The sequence below is a fragment of the Scatophagus argus genome, chromosome 3 (assembly GCF_020382885.2).
Source record: "Scatophagus argus isolate fScaArg1 chromosome 3, fScaArg1.pri, whole genome shotgun sequence".
NCBI classification, from domain to species: domain Eukaryota; kingdom Metazoa; phylum Chordata; class Actinopteri; family Scatophagidae; genus Scatophagus; species Scatophagus argus.
Window position 1 is genome coordinate 17,254,755 of NC_058495.1, and position 17,484 is coordinate 17,272,238.

The following is a 17,484-nucleotide window of genomic DNA, read 5'->3' on the forward strand; positions in this document are numbered from 1 at the left end:
TTTCACTTCAAATGATTCCATTACAGCATGTGTGGCATAATACAGGATTGATGGTATGACATGAAACATCAGTCAGTGATAACTGGTAGTGAGGAAACACTGGCCTTCTCTCCAATTTTGTGACACATCATAACAAGAAGATAAAAACATAGGCAAACTCACTGATAACCTAATACTGTTTTCACGTGTCAATTCAACCGATACCAGACACCAACAAACATGGTGAGGAATGTTTCTGTGCTGATACAAAAGTGTGGACAAGTACAGTATGGAAGGAGATACCTTGCTGCCTCTGGGGTAGAGGAACAGAAGAAGGGAGGGAAGGACTTGGAAATTTACTGAATCCGTTTGCCGGAATTACCGAAACTCAAAATATTACTCAACATTACTCACATAATTCCTATGAGTAGGCACTTCTTTGCTGGCAAGCACTGCTGAATTACGCTGCTCACTGTGCAGTGTAACACTACCTCTCACGCCAGTATCTCTGAAAAACATACTTGCATTGCAATTATTTGTTTGTTTTGGGAGTTATCCAGGAGTTAACAACAGGAGACTGCATTCTCAAACCAACTACACTGATAAGATACACTAAGAAAAGAAAAAAACTTAAATGCCAAATCAGATGTAGATTAATCAAGTAGATGTTGTTTCTAATTAAATACAACGTTTTGTAGGCTTGGTCTCAGGGTCCCAAAATGATGCATTAGGCTTAAATGAAGCCCACAACACTTCCAGAAGTTACAGAGGCAACATTATCAGATCTAACTTTCAGCAAACAAACCTCCACATACTTCCATGAACTGCCATCCCGCAAAAGCCATGCAGTAGGTTGTAAAGACCTAGGCAAAATTAGCTGGCCCTTTTGTCCAACAGCAAGAATTACTTAGAGAGAGAAATAATCCTGTCTGTGAAGGTGTTTCAGGTTGACAGAATTCCTCTTACGAAGAAAACACTCCTTGTTATTACTGCAGTTCAAGTGAAACTCACACACAGCAGAACATGAAAAAACAGACAGGGAGTTAATAAGACCAGAACTATTTACAGTACATGATAATATTGTATAGTTTAAGCCAAGTGGTTTCAGTTCTGTTGCTCTACTTAACAGCCCAATAGAGTTCATAATAACACTGTTGGTCCATGGGGACATCTCTGTGTTTTCATGTTTCTGTATGTGTTAGACAAAAAAAACAAAAAAATAATAAACAAGCTTTTATGTGAAATCTGAAAATCTGATGCATGATTGTTTTGTAGCTCATCACTGAGACAAGAAAACACAGGATGACATGTCTCCTCTAAAAAATTATGCCAGAAATTTACACGCGTTGCGCTCTGCACAGTCCAACTGCTTCACTGGAATCTTACCTTGCCAGGTAACTCAAGGATGCCAAGACGTGTCAGACAAATCTCAGAGACTCAGAAATATTTCAACCTGTTCCACTTTCAGCTGGTTCAGTCATGGCTTTATGTCATTACTGAAGTTGACAGGGCTTGTTGCTTTAAGCTTTGGATTCTTTTTGCTGTTGTTGAAAAAAAAGTGAAAGGTGAAACAGGATGTATGCAGAACTGCAAAACAGTATTACCAGAACAACTGTGGTAAAAATGGTAAAGTTAGTCTTAACCTTAAGAAAACTGGCAATACTGTGTGTTTTCAAAGGAAATTAGACAAACATAGGAGTGGTGGCACCGTGGTATTTTGTGGGGACTCAAATAATATGTACGTGCTCTGTCACACTCACATACAGCATACACACAAACAGGCTCGATTACTAAGTAAGTCAGCTCCCCTGAGAGAAAGGAAACAATCAGGAAGTCAGCTCTCTCATCTGAGCAGAAAAGAAACACCTGTGGTACATTTTTACCCTGAAAATGCAGCAACAACCAGGCTGCAGCAAACGTAAGTGTATTCTACAACAATGTATCACTAGCTTTTGCACTGACACTGAAGCTGTAACTTTACACAGACTTACATTGTGAGTTATTATATCACCGGACAAAAAGCAGCCCAGTTACGACACAATGTGTTCAAAGAGCCAAACAGGGTTTAATAATCCTGAAAGATTTAAAAAGCTGCTTATCACTTTTCATTATCTTACCAAGAGCTCATTGCAATAGTACAGCATGCACAACTTTCAACCTTATATTGAAAGAAAAAATGCTGCAACTCTTTAGGTATTTTTAGACAACTATTGTGTTGCAAGACCTGGTATTCATCAAATGTCCTCTAAAAATGCAGATATATATTTTAAAAGTGAGAAGAGATGCTATTTGTAAGATAAAATCTGTTTTAAAAATAAGGAGAACTGCATCTAGATAAGATCTGTGTGCGTGCTTCTCTGTCTCTCATTTGAGCGTTGCTAAAAATAGACAGGAGACAAACTTCTGGTTTCTGTAATAGCATATTCGTTTCACAACCATCATCCTCTTTCTGTGTGCCTTCTGCAACAACACACTGAATCACTGACACACACATACACACACCTGCACACATGCACAGGCTTTACTGGCGAATGCACACACACATACGCAAACCCACACTTACAGAGAAACAGTGACTTCCTGTTTCTAAAGTTAGTCTGCACCATAACATCCTCTTGGTTCGTTTAGGCAAGAAGAAGCTTCTATTTTGGTTGAAGGGCTTCACTGGCTCATTTCAACAGCGTGAGTATTGCAGATGTCTTTCAGCAGTATTTATTTCCACACTGCAGCCATAAAATGTACTTTGTTTATTGTTGGACAAGAGTGAACTCTGCAGTGGTACTGGATGGAGTTATGTCTGGAAATCGCACATCAGGTCAAGTGCTAGTTGCTATTTGTATACATAAACACAGACAGCAGACTTGAGGTTTATGCCTGGTTAGATGAGCAACAAAGCAGAAAGAGCAGGAGTTCACAGACCAAATGTAATTTGAAATACAAACAAATTTTATATGGTTGCAGCACAGTGAGGTCACTGTAACTGATAATGTTAAAAATAATGGTGCAATTATGCATACATTAAACCATAAAAATTTCATTATCTTGCAAAAACTAAATAAATAAAATAAGATATTAAGTATGCCAACATTTACTGAGTGTAAATTTGTTATGTTTAGAGACTGCCTCACACACATGATCACAATTTCATGACCGTGACTTCACCATGCTGGCCACCTTCAGCAGCTCCTGCAGTCCACCACCTATCTCCCCCCCAACCAACACACACACACACACACACACACACACACACGTTTAGAGGAATCCACAGCTGTTGGGGACATTCTGTCCCTCTGCTTCCGAGCAGCTGGAGTATCAATCTCCTTATGTGTGCATCCATATGTGTGTTTGCTTGTGTGTGTCCATCCTATAAGTGCCAAGGTATTAATAGCTAGCAGCTGTTTCTTTTGAGTGTACACAACAGGTCTTTGTGTTTGCATAAGTAGGATCTGCTTGTGCGACAGTTGAGGGTGCATGTACACGTGTATCAGTGCATCAGTGCTCGGGTGTGTTGGTGCCAGTGTATTAATAGCGCCCATTTGTTTCTTTTAGAAGAACACTGTGGCTCTTTGTGCAAGTTTCAGGATATGTAACCATGCTGGTTTATTTTTAGTGTCACCTGTCAGTAAACACTTGTGTTATCGTGTGTAACTGCACACATGTCTGATGACACTGAGTTTGTACATTTGTATTTCTCGATTAATGGGCAAGATCAGGTAGTTTTATTTATAAAGCACGTTTCATACACAGAGGTAGATTCAAGGTGCTGTACAGAGAACCTAAAGCATATATGTGCATCAAGTCTACTACACATAGACGGGGATAGAGAATGAATTTACTACAGCCAACTGCTCTGAATGAGTTGATGATATTGACCCATCTCAGTATTGATATATTGTTGGGAGACGTGAACAGAAATTGCAGCACATAAATGTTTAACAGACTACATTTTTTTTAGTGCATTTGAATCTCACCTGTCTTGATTCATGCCTAATATTTTTATTTGCTACCATCTGAAGTTATTAATAATAATACAATATTTTAGAGAAAACAAAAAACAAAAAACATTGCAACAAACTCTGCAGTGTAAAGCATAACGCACAGCTCATTTGCGCCCGCCCACCCCCTGAGGCTCATCAAGTAACAACCTATTATAACACAACGTAAGCCATGCGTTCCTACACTTGACTGTCAACAGTATAATAGCACAAGCAATTGGTGATTTAAATTCTTTGAATGCTCAGCCTTTTCCTTCCCTCTCTCATAGTAATTTGTAACCCTTTTGTACTGTCCCTGCCTCCCTCTTCAACCAGAAGTTCAGAGGTCGGACAGAGACAGACTTCACTTGATGTTGTGTCCCTGAGGCGGCACAGGAAAAAGATGAGGGGTCGCCAGCTCACTGTAGAGTTGTGTGTATATTACAGTGTCACAAGCTGGTGTGCTCTTTAGGGTGATTCTGGAGCTTGATTTCTCATAACCAAAACAGAGTGACAATTGTTGAAATGGATTCTTTTTTTTTTTCTCATGTGGGCTCAAAAGGGTGATATTTTTCACAAGGGGAAAACAAAGCTAAATTTGGCCAGTGTGCTGTCATAAGGTTGGCATGAGACTGAAACGCTGTCTTAGCCGAGCACACGCACAACATGTGCTCCTGCTAAAAGAACAGATACTTTCATGACCTAGCATGTGCTCATAAGAGTTAACAGTGTACATTAGTACACATACACACCCTCATTCAGACATACCACACACAAATTATCACACTAACATAGCCCTCGATTATGCAAAACGAGACATGAGCCACCATGTGACCTTATGGAAACACCAGCTTTTTTCCTTTCTGTGCTTCAGAAAAAAACAGTGACTGATATCTAAAACATGAATTGATTGAGGGCAGTGGTGTGGACATCTCACCTCCACATATCCACCACTGCTGGCCTTTACACACCCTCCCTCACAGACAGTAAAACTGAATATCTGTACTTTACATGTAAAAATCCAACACCTGGTCTAAGGATGATTTGACTGTGAGAACAGGTTCTGATGCCCACTTCCTACTATAAGTTGCCCATGTGCCTGTAGTATACTGCAGTTTAACTGTCTGCTGTTGCACACCAGGGTAGACAGCCATGCACACAAAAGAGTTTATTTCTTTCAAATACACCCTGCAGTCAGTAAGAATAAGGTTACTGTCTTCTGGTACTAGCCTGCTTTTACTGCTGGTTTTGATAAAGTCACTGTCTTTGTTTGAACTTTGTTGATTTCCCTAATACTCTCCATCTTTTCCACTCATGCTCTCACTCTCTCACACACACACACACACATGCATGATACACAAGCAGAGAAATGGTCCTGTTGCTGTGTGTTTTTGAGGAGTGGAGTGTATCAGTAGTCAGCTGAGCTGATCTTAAATCAGGAACAGGAAATGTGATCTGGGGCTCTGGCTGGTCCAGAACACTGTCCCTATTGTCAGTGCACTGCTGTGTCTCACACTGGGAAAACACTGGGGACTTTTAAAGGTTATCTGTCCTGGGAAAAGGTTGATATTCACTTCCACAACTAGCCTGCAGTGTACCCAAAATCAATATCTGATGATGGTCTGATCACTAAATATGACATTGGCTTTGTTGTACTTCTTACTCTTCATGTGATGACCTATCAGGGTTCAGTAGAGGGGTAAATAAAGAAGCCAGTCTCAAGCCTCTGCACCACTGCTTGCATGGCTAGAGTTGTGAACAAAGCACTGAAAAGCAAGTGAATAATCCACTGGTGGTGGAAGGCCCCTCAGTGGTCATCTTAGTCATCCAAGCAGCATAGAAAGTAAAAATGAAATGACACACTGAACTTTTAATCTGTTGAACTTGTCAAGCAGAAGACATTAAAGACATTGTGAATGTGTCTCCTAGAGCTGAGCTGATTAGTCAATTAATCAGGATTCTTAATTTTGGATCTAGTGATTTTTTTTCTGAATAAATGTACTTTCATTTCTTAGGCAACTCAAGTAAACTCAAAAACTAACAAAAACAACTAGTACATCTCTTTTACAATTGTGTGCATTAAACCACACAGTGAGCTGAATGAAAAGGCTTCAAAATAAACATGATCATTTAATGGGTTTTAAATAACTGAACTTGCGGAAGCTTCATACCTCAACAACACTGACTGCTGGCAACCACAATGCGGTGTAACTAATAAGTTACATGAATAGGAGTTGCATGAATTGCAAGCATTACCTTACAACTAGTTTTGCCAAAGCACAACTCACAGCTGATGCCAACTGGAGGGGAAAAGACAAACAATTTGACATCAAAATGTCTTGGTGTGCAAAAAGTAGGAAAAATGCCTCAGACAGAGAGACAAACAGAAATCAAGAATTTCTGCAAACATCTTCAGTGAAAGTAAGAATATCTGACCTTTTCTATAAGATGATGGTGGTCAGGTTTCACTTGAACCTTCAGCCATACGAGGCCTGTTCATTGTTTGTGACCATGGCAAAGCCAAACCCACAGGCTGTCACAACTTGTGGAGCAAAAGGGCCTTTGTGAATAGCAGTTTGACACAGATCAAGTAGCATAAAGGGCTGCTTATTATGATCTAAGTCTTTATTCAGTGATACACTTGTGTAAACACACACACACACACACACCTGGATACAGTATTTGCAAGCTGCAGAGACAACAGTACATGCTCATAGGTAGACATGCACCTATTCAAAGCAATAGTGATCACTGCCAGCTATCTGAGATGATGAGAGGAAAAAATGAAGGAGTGAGGGAGGGATTTAAATGGCATCAGAAAGGGGGAAGAGGAGTGTAGGTGGTGTCGATTCCTTTGGCATGGCCCACATGAAACTAATGTAACTGTATCCCCGCAACAACGCTGAGGCTATGACCTCATCCTGTCCGAAGAGAGAACCTGGACACATGAGAACATTATTCCACGCATGGCTTCCTTGTGTGTGTGTATGTGTATGTGTGTGTTTTTTTTATTGTCTGAAGGGACTTGGGTGGGATCTAACAATTTTTATGACTTCTGTCATAATACAGCACACATTTTCAAACCCAGCTGCCCACCCCACGGTCCATCAAACAACCAAACATTTGTTGCCTAGTAGTGAGTCAAACTTTCAATGACGTTATGGGCAGAAAAACATTCAATAGGAAATTTTACACTTGCACTCACAATGAGACCTTAATGCCATAATTACACAATTATTTGCCCTCTTTATCACATCTAAATGGTCTTGATGCCTGCCAGATTAGGATAATTACCAGAGCACGTTGCATTACACTCAATCAACATATAGGCAATAAATCAGGTTGTGAGGTATTTACTCATTCAAACTGCAGCAGCTGACTCTGGGTGATGTCCTCATGACATGTTCACTTCCTCTAATTTTGGAAATTATTATTGCCATTGTTTCCAATCCTGAACTGGATTTCTTATAATTGAAAGCCTCAGCCAGGTGAGCTTTTGCACCTGTTGAGTCTGGACGCATGCCAGAGGAGGGATAACGTGAATTCAGTCTTAACACAGTTTACAGTAGGCAGTTGAAAATTAGCTAGCGCACACTTTTTACCACAAAAAAAGCAAACAGTGCTGAGTGTTTCTGCTGACATGGGGTCTTGTACACAGGTGTAAAGCAAGATATTTTTTTAAATAAAGTTATGGCCGTTTAAAAATACTAGTCACACTTTAAAGTGCGTTTTTACTAGCTGTTTTACACTGACCGTTAGCAAATAACCATCGCCTACCTTTTGGAGGTGAAGTTCAAATGCGACACATTTTCAATTTCCTGCGACACCGGAGCGGCTTACAGTCGGGTTTAAAGCAGCAATAGCAAGCCAGAAAAAAAAGGAAAAAGATGGTTAAAAACTTCCGACTGTCTGCCCTTGTCATCTAGGTTATTGTCTGACAGAAAGGGACGGTGAACTGGTCGTTTCTGTCTCTAGTTAGCTGTCCGTTTTCTGTAGTGGAATGAAAAACGTTGGTTCCAACCGTCGGCACGCGCCGCCGTCACGACTGACCGCCGTACATGCAGCTCAGCACTTCAGAAACGTGAATATGTGAGGAAAGGACCGTTCACCGTCACAAAAAGCCGCTCTCCACTTATCGGTCTCCTCCTCGCTGAGTCCGACTGTGGGGTGGTGAAGCTGCTGATAAAACCTGCCCGGAGTCTCACTTTCATCCGTGTGTGTGCTGCTGGCGTGAGGGCTCCATCTGCTGAACTCAGCTGGGTAAGGATGCCCTGTGTGTGTGTGTGTGTGTGTGTAAATATAAAGGCTCAACCAAGGGCGTAGACATTGTTTCAACATCTGGGGAGGGGGAGGGGGGCGCATATGCAATTTATTCATATTCAACTTTAATGTTTTGAGGTTTTATTGATTGTTTTTTACAAATTGATCAATTTTTTCAAAGTAAGTTAATTATCAAGTTTAATCTTATCCGCAAAGCTGTAAAACTTCTGGCAAACTGCCCTCATCCTCAACAGCACCTAAATAAACTCCTTTTCCCAGGATAACTAAAATCTTCACTTGCACTTCACCTCATAAACGTCCTTACCCACTACACGTGGACATTTCTCAACAGAGATGAGAACGAAGTGAGATGGCTCACTCCTTAAGTACTTCCATCATCAGCTCTCAAAATGGGAGGCAAGGGCGCAAGTGAGTGGCTAGATTCACCACCCCGAGATGGCATTTTACTTGGCCTGGGAAAGCATACAATTCCTTTTGTTGAGACCTGATATTAACTTAACTTCCCGCATTATAGTGTATAGTATATATTTTTATGCACCAGTTTGCACCTCTCCTGCAACAGTTTATTGTGGGAGTGTCTTTATGTGTGCTGCTAACTTAACAAGAGGCCAAAGTGTTTATTCTACTGTTGATACTTTGTTGATTTTATTGTTTTTTTATTTTGGTATCTCACCTTTTTACATAGGTATACCAACACACAAAATCCAAGTCACTGTTAATTTACACAGTACTCACATGCCCTCCCCCAAACTGAACTCTCACTATTTCTCTCTCTTTCCTCATTCTGCTTGTGGCCAAATCCACCCTCTGCCAAAAACAGTCAACATCACTGGATCCATTAAGATAAACTGGCCTAAGCCAGACTAACTATTAAAGCATGGTGAGCTGAGCCAATCTTTCATTTCATGTGACCCAGGCTGGGCCTGGTCCAATGCGATAGTCAATAGGTTTGCCGTTGTTCAGATAAATTGTGTACTCAAGAGGAAAATTATGGCCTGGGCTTAAAAAAAGTGTAATCATCAACAGTATAATTTCAACAACAGTGTGTCTTTTCCCCTGTGCCGTTGGCAAGACATAGCGTCCACCCCACTGTCACGGGGTTACTGTGGCCTCAATGATTTGAGATACACACAAGCAAATTTAATTTCATAGCAGATCTTCCATTTTGAACAGCACATACTTGAGACAGAGCTTATTCTATTTGCAGATGTGCTTGTTAGCTGTGACCACTTGGGTTGCATTTTCACAGAAATTCCCTTATTTAAAAGAATTTCTGATTGTTGTATTTAAGCATATGTATTTATTTATTCAGTGTTTTGATACGACCTGCACAAATATTGACATAGGTCTCTGAATTGCTACGTTAATATTATGCCGAATGTTCTTCACATTATATACAATCATTATATAGAATGATACATGTAGGAGCTAAGCATAGATTTTGCATAGTACTCAGAAATTACACAAGAACAACCGTTAGAGCAGCTGTAAATTGCCGCTTTCCACCCAGGATTCCAAACTTGAAACTTGCCGGTCTTTCATGTTATTGATATATCTCTTAGAACTCATGTGGACGTAAATATTCAATGTGTGATAGCTGATTGTGAACAGTAAATACACCATTGATGGCATTTCAATGCAAAATTACACAGTTACACAAGTTTCATGTGATAAGGACATTCTGTCATCTCTCAGGTTTTACAAACAGGACTGGTGAAGTCGGCACCAACATTTGAACCTCACTTAATGTTGCGTCACTAACACATCAACAGAGCTGTCCGTTCTTATCCCCCCGACACACACACACAATTTCTACACTCTCTCTGCCGTCATAAGGGCAGTGCCACTGTTGGCTAGCATCTGAGTATTTGGTTTCAATGTGGGTGTGTCAGCCAACCTTTCTGCATGTGTGACTCACTGGATCACAGAGAGAGAGAGAGACAGTCATGGGACCCCTCAGTAACAACATCCCTTACATCCCCCCATCCCCCAGCTGTGGAAAAGCCATCCTCAAAATCTTGTCAGATGGTCACTGAGATGCAGTTTTTTGCAGAATGCCCAAGAGACTTTTTTTTGTTGTTTTTAAACTATAAGCCAGAAGAGTAAAGAAGGGAAAAAGACACATATGGCATACACGGGTAGTACTCCAAGGTGGAGTTTTGTGGCCAGTAGGGCTCACTGCTCTTCCAGTCACAGGAAGCAAGTAGGAATGAGAGGAATGCAGTCTGGCAATACGTTGATGGAGGGAGCAGCAGTTGCAGGGCAGATTGCCAAAAAAAGTGAAGAAATGGAGGGAGTTGGGGGAAAAGATAGGGAGCGTGAGAGAGTGATTAAAAAGTGGAAAAGACTGGGGTGCAAATAATTAAGATCCACAACCAGGCAACAGCCGGGGGACATCACATAGACCCTCTCACATACCAAAACAAAAGGCTAGCAGCGGCTTTTGAAGTTTCATTGGGTGCAGGTGTAATTGTTCTCTCTGATAGTGACAGTTTGACGTGCATGATGTTATAGGAGTTTCTGAAGGAAATCCACAGTGACCTGCACCGTGTGTGAAGTTATCAGACAAACAGATTTCCTGGTGAGGGGTGGAAGCTGAGGGTCTGCAAACAAAAATCTGTTTTTTACCATCCAGGGGAGTCTTTCTACCTTACACACACACACACACACAGTCGTACACACACACACATGCATGAATGTCCATGTCTCAACATGGACAGCACACTCTGTCATACTATTGCATCAGTTGTTGCCTTTTTTGCTGTTTGTTGTCAAAATCACAAATTTGTCTTCACAATATGTGCAGCATACCAAACCACCTATCCAAAGGCTCATGTTTCAGATGTAGAAATTTTGCTTTAAAACCCTTTAAAAGAAGGGAAAAAGGGAAGAATGAACAGGAAAATCAATAGAAGATAAATACATCTTCCAAGACTGGCAGACATAAAATAGGTGTTTTATAGACAGACCTAAAAGAATTAGTAGTAGTAGAAGAAATAGATTGGACAAACATAGCATTTCCACAATAAAATGTCTAAAATGACTACCTTTGTTAACTTTTGTTGAGTTGTGTACTCACATTATTCCAAATGTTTCAGGCAACATTCAAATCCATAATCCATATTTTAATGAAGGTAACAGTGAGGAAGGGAGTCTGTAAATGTGACTAAAGGCAACTTACATAACACTTTAAAACATTATCTCGTCTTTAAACATGTCTGCCTAAACCTCATAAGATAGATTTTCATCAGCATATGGTGGTTTTTTTAACAGTGAAAACAACAACTGCCATGATCCCACACTATGTAAGTCCTTTGTTTTGTTTTTACTAGGGGACCGTCTGGCTTTAAACCACATACTGTGTGTATGCAGTAATCAGCTGCAGTAATCAGTATTTTTAAATTGAAACTGGATCAAATACTACAGTGGTACGTGAAACGGATCATCATTCCACATAATAATAACAGTATAATTAACAGAAAAATTTCAATCTCTATCTCTTGACCTCTATCTGAAAATGATGTTTTAGCTCATTATTTAGAGAAAAAAACATCTCCTGCTTGGCACCAAGCACCGGACAAAGTTACAGCAGCAACTAGGTGCTAATCATAGTGGAGCATTTAGCAGTAAAAGAGCTAGAACCCTCAGGAGTTGGTGGAGACCAAAACATGTTTGCCACAACAACTTTATAAGGTGTCAGTGTTGTGTTTACAGCTTGTTCAACTGCCCCAAAGAGGCCACAAAAAATCTGTTAATGCTGCTTTAAATAACCAGTTAATGTGGAATACAGAGAGGAAAAGAGAATTTCAGCTAAACTAAGAATATACAGATCATTGTCTTATTGTGTACAAGAAGGAAAAATGTTCCGTTACGCATGTAAAACAGCGGTTGTGGAAATGCATCATTACTCAAGTTTTCGTGCACCTCAATCCTGTATAATAAAGACCATTGCACGTGTTGAGGTAGGCCTCGCTCAGCTCTCGCTAGCAGCTGTGTGGTGACTTTGAACCCAGAAGGCGATGGATGTTGCTCAGAGCAGTGGGTAGCCTCTAAAGCCTTTCCATTCCCAACAGCAAAGCAAAGTCAACCCACAGTGGGGATAGACAGACAGCGCTCACCTAGTTTTTCTGGAAACTCGTTGTGATGCTGGAAAGTGTTGCTGTACGACGCCTTCACACTCCTGCGTGCACACACGTTGAAAAAGGTCAAAACACGGAGTTGAGAACAGTGTGTACTCCCTTTGAAAAGGTTTTGTATCATGCCAGTGAAAGTGCTGTACACGTCAAACCGAACAAACCTGCAGAGTGAAAACTCTTGTGAACTCAGTGCTAAATTTGAAAGCATTGAGTTCTGTTGTTTATCACAGAAATTATGAACTTTGATTGGGTAAAATGTCCCATAGCCAAATATAATGAGAGACACAAAATCTTTTCAAAAATCCTTGGCCCGACTAATAATTCTAACAGAGGAATGTGGAAAAAGCAATAAAGGTATCATAAACATTTATATATCCTGCTAAAAGTGCTTTCCATCTCTATACATTCTGAAGCTACCCAGTCAAACCACTTCCTCCATGACAAAATCTTTCTGATAGTTTTACACTGTACACTTTCAAGTGCCTGCATTAAAATCAGATCTAATTGTTGCAGTAAAAATTCTTTAACACAAGGGGGTGGTACTTAAATAAATGACATGCATCTATTTTTTGTCATCTAAACACAAACAACAGCCTGTTCAGAGGTAAGAAATGGAAGCGAACCTACTATTGGTCACAGTATTGCGCACATCAACTGCTAATCTCAAGTTCCTTCTTCTGTCCTCATCAGCGTTCACTTGACCTCTGCCGTGTGAACCCTGAATATCAGAAAGGACTAAATGAGAGGTCATCTGCTTCGAATTGCTATGCTGTTGGCCTACCGTGTTGACAAGTTACTGTACTGTCTACTTTGGTAACTGTAAACATGAAATTTGAATAGGACGGATGCATATATGTGTATATATAAAAACATATGTTACCAATCCTCCTCCTTTGCCATCAGTCGATAGCCACTCGTGACTAGTGACTCCCTCACAGTGTAGCCTGATTCAGTGAGTCGGAGAGTCCCTGAGGGCCACTTCCAGCTGTCTGTTGCCTCTTAACCTGCTGCCCCTCAAACCAAACAAACTCAGAGTTTGATGATTTATCACAACGGGAACACAGACTGGGACATTTCTTTGTTCTTGCCCAGTAAAATCAATTACGACGAAAGTTTTCAGTATATTCTCACTTTTCATTACTGATTGATACACCAGTTTTTTCTTAGGTTTTTTTTGTTTGTTTTTTTTGTCATTTGCAATTTTCCCAAGTCCAAAGATGGTCAGAAACGGAAAAAAAGCTGTGTATTCATTAGGAATGCATTCCAATTGATCAGTTAGTTTGTTGTGTGTTAATTTTCTGTCAATCAACTAAATGATCATTGGACTAATAATTTTAGCTCTAACTGTGAATGTGTGAATCTTACAATGTGACACCAAGGTACATTTTGCTAAAGGTCTCATTGTAAAGGCTTTAGTTCAATTGATCACTTTTTCAAATTTTGAGTGAACCTAATCTCAATTGTGAATTGATTCTGGGACACATTGAAAGTATTGATCTGATTATCTGAAGCACAGCTGAGTGGTCTTGCTGAATAGAAATTATAAAAGCATTGCATGTAAGTTTGAACAGGATGGGATCCATCCAAGGCAAGTCTTTAAGAACAAGTTTTAATCAGTATTAAACTGCCTAAAACAATAATTTGTGTTCATCACTGCAGGGATAAGGTCAAATGAACCACGAATGTCATCATACCCCCATTATTTTCTAGCAAGAACACAGAGGAGTTACTGTCTGATTTATAGCCAAACAAACCACGTAGACAAGTCTCTAAAAATGGAGCAGCACGGGAGAGTAAAAATAGAGTGAAAGTTTAGTGTTTTGGGTGAGAGAGCAAGCAAAGGCTGAGCCCAGCATTTCATCTTATGAAGCAAGATTTATGCAGAGCGCACAAGAAGGAGGAAGAAGGACATGAAAAGCAACACTTTCTACCAAGCAGATGCTGCTAAGTTTGATTTTCCACTCTCTAATAATTTCTAATGTAATATTAATGTTGTGGCAGTGGTGATGTGGTGTACAACCAAGATTCATACAACATTTTTTAGATGTTTGCTCCCTGCTGTATTCGCAGCAGTCAGCGTTGTGACAACTTAATTAACTCTCACTGTCACCCAAATCTTTCCAGCGTTTTTTTTTTTTTTTCTGAGCAAGTTCTCGCCCTCCTCCCTCATCTCCCTGTGCTCGACTCCGTCAGCAGTGCAATGAGGGACTGTTGTTGTGTATCTCCTCATTCTTTGTACTCTAATACTTTTCGTGGACAGACTAGCTCTCCAGGGTGGTTGGGTCTGTTTCCAATTTTGCTCCCTCTTCTCTGTCCTGAGAAACGACACTTCCAAAACCAAACAAATAAAACTCCAAAAAATAAATGATAAAAAAATAAAGTGCAATTGTTTTTTATTTTCACTGTTGCATGCCACAATGCTTGTCTTGGAGGTTTTATGTGACATGATTTTGTACTGATATCGATGTATAGGGCAGCTGCTGCACTGAATCCAGAACAAATCCCAAATTTCTCACAGCTGAAGCCAACCACAGCTGACCGTTTGCCAGTAACAGTGAAGATGAACCAAAGTTACAGCTGCACCTACAATTTTTCATCTGAGAAAAACTGTATCCACAACTGCAGTACAAATCTGCCAAAAACAACTAAAATCCCTCTCTTCAGTGTGTAATACATAAACGGTTGATATATAGTCACTCATGGGCATTTTTCCTACCGGTTTTGGGTGCTGACATCCAGTGAGAGGTCGCTCCGTGCTCCCACAGCAGTCAAGTCAATCAGTGAGGCAGCAGTCAGACAGGCTGGGAGGCTCGGGGAGAAGATAGATCCTGCTCTGACAGGGGAGTGGTGCTGCAGCGAAAACCCGGCTGTGCACTGACACACGGAGAGTCACACTCAACTGTTTGACACAACAGGCTCCCTCTGACTTTTCTGTGTCTTGTACTTCCTCTCATGTGAGCTTAACTCTCTCTCTCTCTCTCTCTCTCTCCCCCTTTCACTTAATCACTCCCCCTAATTTTTTTTTTCAAAGAAGACACAGTTGCTTTGCCCTATCAGGCCTCCTGTAACTTTTTGTCAGTGCTGCCCCTGCACCAGAAGCTCTGGGCATGTAGGGAGGGAGAGGGGTTTGCATGTTGTGTATGTGTGTATCTCTCTGTGTGTGTATGTGTGTGTGTGTGTGTGTGTGTGTGTGTGTGTGTGTGTGTTGGAGAGACAGAGAAAGAGAGAGAGAGGGCAACAGATTGTCGCTTGCCTCTGACAGACAATAGCAGGAAGTGTTGCTTAAGGATGCATGGTGCTGAAAAAAAGAAAGCTGCTTTGCGAATTAAAGTATTAAAGACTATAATACCATAGCCTTATTATACTGTGCTTGTTAAAAGTTAAGAAAAGAGTGTGTGTTGCTTTCATCATTTATTTGACATTATAGCATAATCATTAAGTAATTTAATAAGTTTTGTTGCCAGATAGACCAATTACTTAAAAAACAAACAAACAAATAAAGAAAAACTGATGTAATTAATAATCCTGTGTAGCTGAAAATGTGTATTTATATTTCTGTTTGTAAATTCTTTCAACAGGAAAGATGTCTGTGACAATCCACACAGTCTATTTTTGCACACAGCGATGATATTTCAGCCTGAATGGCATTAACAGCCAAGATGTCGGAGATTTACAGTTACATTAACATTCAGCAGCGCTGTGAACGTTTAGCTAATTATAATAGTTTGTTTTGTTGTGATCTTATCTCTGCGAATATATATATATATGTGTGTGTTTGTGTATAAACACGCATTCTAAGCCTCAGTCATTCTTGTAAATGCACATTTCCGGGCGGGAAAAAACACTATGTGGTTTTCTCACAGATTTGTCACCGGTGAGATCTGTGAGGAGCTGGAGATTCATTCATGTAAAACTACAACGTCAGCAAGCTCAGAAAGGCTGAACCTGTGTTTAACAGAAAACAATTTGAGAAGAAATGTGGTTTTCTCTAAGCTACTGAAGGTTTTTAAGAAACTCAACAATAAAAATCAATGCATGTGCTGCTTATTGTTCCCTTAGTTGAGTGTCAGAGATCTTGATTGTCTGACCAGCAGTCCAAATCCCCAAAATGTTCAGCGATGTGACAGATCATACATGACAAAGAAATCTGCAAATCCTCACGTCTGTGCAGCTGGAACCAATGGATGTTGGGCATTTTTGTTTGAAAAATAAATTAAGCAATTATTTAATTGTCAAAATACTGAATTTCTCTCCAGTTTTTTCTGTGAGATGCCAAGATTCCTGCTCATAGACAACAATCAACATCATTTTTGATTTGAGCCGTCTTTCTCTTGACCACAAACTTCTCAGCAGACGTAATGATCACAAGTGAGTAGTCGCATACGGCGGCTCAGGCAACACACTTTAGCACCGTTGAGTTGAATCAACCTGAGTTGCTCCTTGATTTTCTCTGTCTGTGGAAGAGATGTGCAGCTCAAAAGGTCGACGACCTTCCTGACCTCAGCTGCTGTGTGGTCTGGATCCTTCCAGTAGTGTGCTAGCAGCTATGGATTAGCTTTCTGGTTCAAATGTAACTTCATCCGTTGGGAAAACATACTGACCAAAGGAAATTCATGTTTGGAGATTATGACCCTTTGTCCTCATGGCAAGTGAGAGGGATTCTGAGGTCGGCTTGCCCTGGTCTCAGTTTCTCCTCAAACAAACCATTCGAATAGAGGAAGATTGTGACTTTTGAATCTATACATACAAGAGCATAAAAAGCACAAAACCTGAAACTACGGCGGATGCAGATTCTGCCTCATTAGAACGAGCAGTCGTAAATTTAAAGAAATGCAACTGTCCGTACTTTTCGAGCCCTGTGAGCACAAACCCCTCACAAACTGGTGTGATCAGAGGGAGGCTGTAGCTGTAGCTAACCTGTTCCTTTTGGAGCACAGAGAGGAAAAGGAGCTGCTGATAAGAGGCAGGTTAGGAGTCCTTGAGGAATACAATGGGATCTGCATCATCTGGAAACGTGAGGTGCACACAGACTGTTAAAAGTCCCTAAAGATCAGCGCTGGGAGGTGGAGTAGGAAGGGGGTGGGGGGGCCTTTATCTGCCTGAACAGTCGAGAC

At 40.5% G+C, this 17,484-nt stretch overlaps 1 protein-coding gene across 5 annotated transcripts in view; it reads right to left on the bottom strand.

The window, feature by feature from the left end:
* Positions 1-15,326, bottom strand: part of LOC124056645 (histone deacetylase 7-like) — a 37,135-nt gene extending 21,809 nt beyond the window's left edge. The window contains exons 1-2 of one of the 5 annotated variants that reach the window (XM_046384289.1): positions 7,731-8,242; positions 1,366-1,520 (exon numbers count right to left, since the gene is read on the bottom strand). Coding sequence is in view for 2 of the 5 variants with exons in the window: in XM_046384287.1 (XP_046240243.1) it covers positions 15,087-15,105 (19 nt within the window). In the remaining 3 variants the exon portion in view is untranslated. Of the gene's footprint in view, positions 1-1,365; positions 3,187-7,730; positions 8,243-15,086 lie in introns of those variants that run through there. The other 4 variants (XM_046384287.1, XM_046384286.1, XM_046384288.1 and 1 more) reach the window with 4 other exon arrangements.
* Between the last annotated feature and the right edge of the window lie 2,158 nt (positions 15,327-17,484).